This window comes from Loa loa, assembly GCF_000183805.2.
Source record: "Loa loa unplaced genomic scaffold supercont3.358, whole genome shotgun sequence".
Taxonomy (NCBI): Eukaryota; Metazoa; Nematoda; class Chromadorea; order Rhabditida; family Onchocercidae; genus Loa; species Loa loa.
In genome coordinates, this window is record NW_018108538.1 from 30572 (window position 1) to 39341 (window position 8770).

Consider the following 8770-nt stretch of genomic DNA (forward strand, 5'->3'; position numbering starts at 1 on the left):
ATAATAGGATTTCTCAAGCCATACGTCGTAATTTGAAACCACGAGTTGAAACTTTCGTGTTAAATGAATAGCGGCTACAACAGTTGCTGTCCGGTATCCTTTCAAGCAAATAAGTAATACTACTTGTTCGATTAGTCTCTCTTCTAATCCTGAACCATCATTCCGGTCCGGTACTTCCATATTTTACAAGGGAAAAGAAAGAGGATATTTCTTGGTACTTATAGACACCGATATTTGATCAATCCAATTGTGAACTTTAACCCGAATAAACAACAAATTAAAATTTTGGAATAAAAAAAAAAAAGAAAGTTTCAAAATGTTCGGTCGATTTCAATGCGTTTACTCCAATATATTTAAAATATTTATGATATCTGTTCAAAAATTCTTCCATTAAATTCACTAGAAATAATATTTAAAATCGAAATTTTAATTATTATTGTTACCTAAAACTTCGAATTTCAAAAAATTTATTTCAAAAATTTCAATTTCTATATTAAAGAAAAAAAAAGTAACCAGTTTTACTCACTTTGAAGTAATCAAATTCGACAATTGTGGAAGAGCATCTGATAGTTCGATGCCCTGCTCGATGATTTCCATTCGGCGACGTAGAATGTCACTTTCGTTGATTACCTGTAAAAGTGCAATAAATTATTCGTTTAGTTACATTTTCAAACTTCAATTTCATAATCAAAAACTTTCGTGAATGCGTATATTTGGTGACAAACGACAATAGAATAACTTATATTTTAATTATGATTATTAAAATATCACTAATTACATTGTTTCATAAATTTAAAATAAAAAATTATGAAAAATAGAAAAGTATAATGAAATGAGAGAAATATAATAATAAAAGATATTAGATAGATTTAATAAATTGAAGAAAAGATTTAAGATATGAAACTGAATTATAGCGATAAATTTGAATAAAGCTTAGGATATATGATATGATAAGATGGAAATAATATATATGAACAGAAAGAGAAAAGAGAATAACGATGAATGCATCAGGAATATTGGAACAGAAATAAAATATTGAAGATTTTAGCAAAGATTTAATTAAACTATCAATTGATTATCTTATCATCAATAAACAAATATATATATATGAAATGAAATTTAATGCTTAAGATAGATTTGATTTTAAATCTAAATAAAAAAGGAACTAATGTTAACATGAAAAATATCGAAAAATTAAATTTCAATTTCAATAGGTACATATATCAACAGTTAATTTAAAAATACTCATTTCATCGTTAATTACATTAAAAGATAAATGCGTCTAATGTGGATTTTATTTAATCCAATTTTTATTAAAATTTTAAAAGATGAAAAGAATAAACAAAATTCATTTAAATTGCAAGGTTCAAAAATATATCATTTCAGTTTATGTAAAGAACAGGAAAGAAGAAACGGTAGAGATGAAAGAATAATTTCAACATGATTGAAAGGAAAAGTTTTAAATTTTTTTTTTTAAATTTTCATCTTTATTTAGCAAATAAATTTTATGAATTGTTCTTTCATATTTAAAATAGAAAAAAAGGAAATTTCCTTCCCCTTTTAAAATTATTTTGAATTATGTCATAAGAGTGGCAAATTTTTTACATTAAATGATTCGTGATTTCAAGTTTTTCCTTTTTTTTTTTGAAAAAATTACTCTCAAATATGGCTTAATATTTAATATATCTAATTTTTTCGCTTTTTCTAAACCCGAGATATTCCGAACTACTACTGATCATCTTGGGAGTATTTTATTTTATTTTTTTTTTTTTTTGGTGTTACTATTATCTAGTATAATTTTAGAATTAATTTTGTTTTCATTGTAAAAAGGAAAATTTGTTGTCATTTTTGACTTGCCAGTTATGCTGAACATTGGATAATGAAAAGACGAAAAAACTGGTTATTTTTTTGATTATTCTGAAACTGGATAATTTACGGGAATCAAATGACCTAAGGTTAAAGTTCAAATAAGTATGTACTTTTAGATTTCTTTTTTCGTTTTTTTAATTTGATCCGTTAACGAAATAGGATGTTTTAAATTACATGTAACAAATAGTTGCAACAAAAAAAGAAAAGATAGAAAACAAAAATTGTTTTGGATAATTTAAGCATTGCTTACGTTAGTAAGCTACTTGATGCTATCGACTAATTAATTAATCATTTACTATTCAAACAATCCAACAAATGTGACTTGATAAAATGAATCAATATTGATGTTCTGGATCATCTAAATGATCGAATACAAATGACCTAGGTAACTTAGTCAACTATTTAAAAAGTCATCAATTTAGCTAATTGAGAATCCAATATGTAAATTATTTGTTGGTTGAACATTGCACATCATAAACAAAACCCTAAAAGGTACTCAGATGGAAATAACCATTTCAGACAAATATTCGCACTTCCGGCGTCAACAAATGAATGAATAATTGATGGAAGGAGTAAAAGACAAACCTATCGAACAATAAAATCATTTTATTTACTTTTCCTTTATGCATTTTTGTTGTACTAATAAGTAAGTAGCATTTAGTAAGTTAACTAAATTGATGTCTTTGACAATTTTGTCACTTGTTTGTTAAAGGAATTTTAACAGAAAGGTGATCAATTTCACGTTTTCAGCCATCCCTCGATCTTTTTCATAGTTAATCCAGAAAATAAAATCAGAACTTAAAAATGACACGTCCAGAAATCAAAATCAGAATTTGCAAGTGGCATGTTCAGGTATTAAAATTAAAACTTAAAAATGATATATCCTGGAATTAAAACCAGAATTTGAAGGTGGCATTACTGAAATATCAAAGTTGCACTATGATAATAAGTTACATATCTTTTTTATTTGCTTAATTAAGAAATGAAAAAAAAAAGCATTTTGTTATTTTGATTAAAATTGTGAGCAAAAAAAGAAAATACTTTTGTTGAATGATAGCCTAATCATTTGTTCATTATTTATTCAGTGATGGCTTTTCAAAATTATCTTGTGCTTTAACTGATAAATGTTTTGCAAGTGTTTGTAAAATTTAATTTATCATTCGATAAGATTAAATGGCTAGAATAAATCGCAACAAAAAAAAAAAAGAGGCAAATTTTGTTTTTAAATTAAAATTTATAAGAGCTAAGCAATGGTACGATTTTAGACGAGAGAAATGTAATAATGAGAATGTTTAAAGTTAAAATTAAATTTTGCAAACACTTGCAAACATTTACTAGTTAAAGTGCAAGATAATTTTGAAAAGCTACCACTGAATAAATAATGAACAAACGACTAATTGATGGTTGCTATAGCACCTAACAAACTCTTGCTACTGATAGTGATAGCAGCAAATTGATAATACTAAATGATATAAATAAATTAATTTTATCGAATTAAGTTCAAGAAAAAAAATTAAAACAGATAAATCAAAAAAGTAGGATGAGTTGAAATAGTAAGCAATTGATAATTGATAAAATGATAAATTACAATTTATGAAAGGTGTAAATTACCATTGATTTTTCTTTTACAAAATTATGAAATCTAATTAAAATGTCACAATTTCAAATTATGCCAAATTCACAGCATGAATAATCTCAAAAGTTCATTTTTCATATTTAAAAAAATAAATTTGTATTTGTGACAGGTAATTTAAGAGAGTATAAGATTAATATGTTTCATAATGCTTACAATGCTACAATTCTGTCACATAGAAGGAAGGTCATTTTGCCAAAACAAGAATGACAATTCCTTGTCTTTTTCATAGAACTTTTTTTTTTCTGCAACGATGATTATAAGAACGAGTTTCTCATAAATTCAAGTAATTGAAATAAATGAAAAATGACAAACCGATTGATGATCGATGATATTCAGGATATCATTATACAATGTACTACATGCCTCACAAAATAGTTCTTGTAATAAAGCGCTGTTGTCGTTGACATTAATAGTACTAGTAGTATCGGTTATATGATCCGATGAATTTGCTTCAGATGATTGCCAATTTTTTTGTAACTGCAAAAAAAAAATTATATCTTTTGTATATCATATTTCAACAACTATTACTACTACTATTACTACCACATATATCAATACATTTCATCATTGTAGTAAACGGTAAATACAGTATGAATGGTATTATTTACAGTAAAGATTCACAGTATTTAAGTAAAAATATTATTTACATTATTTATAAAAGTATTATTTATTTATATTACTTATAAAAGTATTATTTACAGTTATTTCGCTCATATCTCAATCATCCAATTTCAACAAATATAATAATGAATTTGTTGGTAAATAAATAATTCATGTAATAATACTGTTAAATATATTTTATAAATAAATATATTTAATTCTTCACTGTTATTGTTGTTTTTTTAATTTCTTTATTTGAGTAAAATTATGAATTCTTTTTTTTCCATTAATAAAATTGAAATGATAAATAATGAGCAGTTATGAAAAAAAAAAAAAATTAATTGGGAAAAAAATATTTAATATAAGAGATAGTGATGGAAAGAAAATTCAGCTAATTTTTTCGTAAAAATTATTGTGAAAAGATTTATTTTAGTTAATTTTTGAATAATCAAATTTCAAGAGATTAAAATAATATTTGAAATGTATGATGCAAAAAGAAAAAAAAATCACGAATATTTTTTTTTTCCCCCAGAAAATTAATTTATAATGATTTTTAAAAAAATTTTTTGTCATTTATCACGGAACCATTTCATCATGTCATTATATTAACAAAACTATTTCATCATGCCATTACTTTGATGAATGTTCTTCTAACACTTCATAATTTGTCAAAATTTTATTTGTCTCCTTATACTATCTCCAAAAAAAAAATGCTTTAAATATCTATTAAAAAATATTTTGAAACATAATTGTATTTGTTAAGTAATTAAAGATTAAATCACATCTGATTAAACTAAGTTAAGTAATTAAAGCATCCATATGAAGAGATCAATATCAGAAAAGATAAAAGTAAAACTATAAAGTGGAAAATTGTTGAAAAATGATCGGTGATAAAGTATTAGGATTTAAATAATAGACAGATTGGATAGATTAGAATTAAGTCTTTAAGATTCTCGGAAAGTAATTTATTTGATCATACAAGCCTGTTTGGTGATATTTTAATAATAGATAAACTAAAATAGGAAAGAAGCGCAAACAGAACGTACTGAACAAATCAGTAATGAACAAATTGAAATATAAAGGAAGCGCAAAGAGAACATACTGGATATGTCAACTCAATCGTTGACATATAAGTAGGGAAGAATGCAATAAAATGAGAAAATATTATTGTAGAAATTATCAATGACAAATTATTACACTATTAGTTTGCTGTAAGCTTGTATGAAAAAAAAAGGCCAATGAACTAACAATTTACAATTGAAATTATAATAAATTTCGATTAAAATTATTTCCCATCCCAAATTCGATTAGTTCGCAATTTTTATTGCATTCATAAAAATTTTATTGGGAATATTAATATGAATGCTTCAATATGTGCCATTTAAAATGTATTCATAAACTTAATTACTTCATTAAATCCATCTTTAATGATAGTTTTTTAAATAGAAAAAATGCAACAAATTGTATGAGAAAGGAGCAAAAGAAAATGAGATTTTACAAGAGATTAACAGCATAATTCACATAATGTAGTCAATTTTTGAAAAAAAAACCTATTCAAATAAATACATTCTATAATTGAGAATTGCTATGACACCGTATATCTTGTTTCACCGCAACACCGTATATTTTGTTAGGAAAGAAGGTTACAGTAATAATATATCGTATATGTTATTGGGAAGAAGGTTACAGTAATAATATACTGTACATTCTATTGTATGAAAAAGAGAAGAGAAAACAAGATTTAACAAGAGATTATCAGCAAATTTCACATGAGATACTTCTTTTTTTTTAAAAAAACCACTCCAAATAAATCCATTCTACGACTGTGTATTTCTGCAATATCGTATGCCTTCTTAAAAAAAATGCAATAATATACTGTAAATGGAATAATGGACTGTACACTATACTGTAAGGGAATGGGAAAAAGAAGGCAAAACTTGACAGGAAATTATTATGCATAGAATGCTCAATTAATTAATTCTTATAAATCAGTAATCAATGGTGCAATAACTGCTTAATATGCGTGAAAGTTTATGTGAAAATTAATGGTAAATTGAAACAAATTTCCATTTATATATGAAATAACTTGAAATAAACGATAATATACCGTATATTTTGCATAAATTTAATATAATTCCCTTTTACCTCGAATTCATAACGATATTTGAAAACATTTCTCAGCAACATATAATTTATCAATGTTTAATTTTTTATCAATTTGTATAATTCATCAATTTCAGGTTCTCATCTTTCTCATATTATCACGATTAGCGGAAGAATGGGATTTTTTCTTCTTTAAAAATTACATTTTCAAAAGATTCTAATTCATTACTTCTTCGATTACAAATCAATAAATACCCTAATTTCGTCACATTAAAATTTGGACTGCAAATTAAATACTTACTTACTAATCTACCATGTTAATTTCAAACGTTACTGAAATATTGGAGCTATTGGTTAGGATAGGATAGAGAAGAATACATGAATGGTAGTTGATCGAGATAAAAATGTAAGAGGGGAAAGAGTATCAATTGTCACAGTATGATCAAACTAGTTTCTTGATTACTCCAAAAATAAATCAATTTCTTACTCATTACAATTATTAGTTGGTAAATTTCTTAATTAAACATTTATTATCCAAAAAAAAAAAGAAAAAAAAACAACAAATCTTTCCCACAACAATTTTAATGGGAGATCTTTCAAGCTTAGACTATTCTAATACTTAATACCAGTTAATCTCGGATTGTTTTATCAGTGATAACCTTTTTGAATATAAGTTTTCATGCCGTTTTCGCATCATTTTTTAAAAATGAATACATTTGAAGAATGGTATGATTAATTTATCAATCAATACAAATGTGACAATTTTTTATAGCTTATCATTTTCCATTAATTCATGCAAATCATTGAAATATTTTATCCTGGAACCAATTTTGAAACTTCCAAACCTTCTGATATCAGTCATTCCAAATGTTTTTCCTTATGGCATGAATAGAACTGTAACTAACTGTCGTTTCCTAATATTTACAATTAATTGTTTAATTAGAGTTTTCATATCAAAAGAAAATTTCCCAGCATCTATCAACAATTCTAATCACTAACTGAAGGCTTTTTTCATCATCGGCATTTTTTTATCATCTCAAAAGACTGAACTGTCAACGGTGAAAATAGTTTGACAAAAATAATGACAACTTAAATTGACATCGCACAAACTGGAATTTTGTAAGATAAGTCTATCTGTTTTTTTTTTTTGCTTTTTTTTTCAGAAACCAAAATTTCGATAAAAATTTAAAATTTAGAAGATAATAGCAGGAAGTAAATTTCTTTCACATCCAATGATAATAAATCAAATGTCAACAGTGTACGATTACTCCTGAACTACTCGGATATGCCATCTTAAAAAACAGAAAATTCTTTTTAAGAATAATTTCGTAAAATTAGAAAAAATTCATTTTTTTTCCTGACATCACACAATTTAATCACTTTTAACAATAAAATAAATTTTATCTAATTCTCATTGAGATTTTAATAGCTATGCTTGATGATAGTATGACGAAAAAAAAAGGAAAAATTATAACTAAAAATTTGATAAATCACAAATATTCACAAATACATAATGATGATCACATTACGATCATATATATCTACTTCACAAATGCAAATACAGATCCAAAATATACTTTATCGATAAGCGATAATATTTGCTCTTGGCTGATAAGCATTCAAGTTTGTATGGTGTCAAATTATTGCTTTTAAGATGTTTGAGGTGCTAATGTTTGATCAGTAGGTTAACCAGGTACGATACAAATACAGATAAACGAATTAATCACATTAACCGCACACTACAACTAATTGGATTAACTATAGACGGTAAATCATGGATAAGTGTGGAACTTAGACATTACTTTACAACTTTGTATTTTTTTGAGGGTAAAAAGATTGAATGAAAGCAAATATCATAACAGTAAACGTTGTAATGATCCTTTGAGATGCCCAAATTTCTCCATTTCCAAACAGGTAGTTGATGCAAAATTCTGACCAAAAAAAATGCTTAAATTTAAATTTAAAGAATTCTAAATCTAATTTTAAAAAGTCTTAAATTTACACTTACAAAGACAGCAAACATAGACAAACATTTTAATCTCTTCACACTAAAATATAAACTGAATTTACATTATCCGTTATCATATCAGGGAAATACTGTTAAGTTTAATAACAAATATATAAAGCAATGATACTTTGAAACTTTTCAGTAACAAGTTAAGTATCGTGAGTAAACTTTATTGTGGAATATTGAAATTCTGGAAATAATGTTTTGTTTCAGTCATTAAAAAAAAAAGATTGAAAATGCTAAGCAAATTTGGCAATTACTTAAATTCAACAGGAAGAAATTATAACACAAATTGTTGCTATTATCTAGTCATAACATTGCATAACAATAATTAATCATTCATAAGTAAAATGTTCCTCAAGCAAATGTTTAACAATCTTCCGCTCACTGATCTTGTTTATTACTAAAAATTGCAGGTGATTACTAATGATAATTAGTGATAATCTCATTAGTATTGCAACGTTACTGGTTACAATTGCTATTATCACAATATTCCAATAATTGCTATTATATCACTATTACATTATTGTTTATATTATTATTATCATTTTCAC

The 8770-nt window shown here is 25.2% G+C and overlaps 1 protein-coding gene across 1 annotated transcript; it reads right to left on the reverse strand.

Annotated features, from left to right (window-relative positions):
• Positions 1–522: 522 nt before the first annotated feature.
• On the reverse strand, positions 523–5234 carry LOAG_08940 (hypothetical protein; the record flags this gene model as incomplete). Its single annotated transcript, XM_003144470.1, has 3 exons — positions 523–630; positions 3818–3982; positions 5208–5234. The coding sequence occupies 3 exons, from the start codon at positions 5232–5234 to the stop codon at positions 523–525; spliced, it is 300 nt and encodes a 99-aa protein (XP_003144518.1).
• Between the last annotated feature and the right edge of the window lie 3536 nt (positions 5235–8770).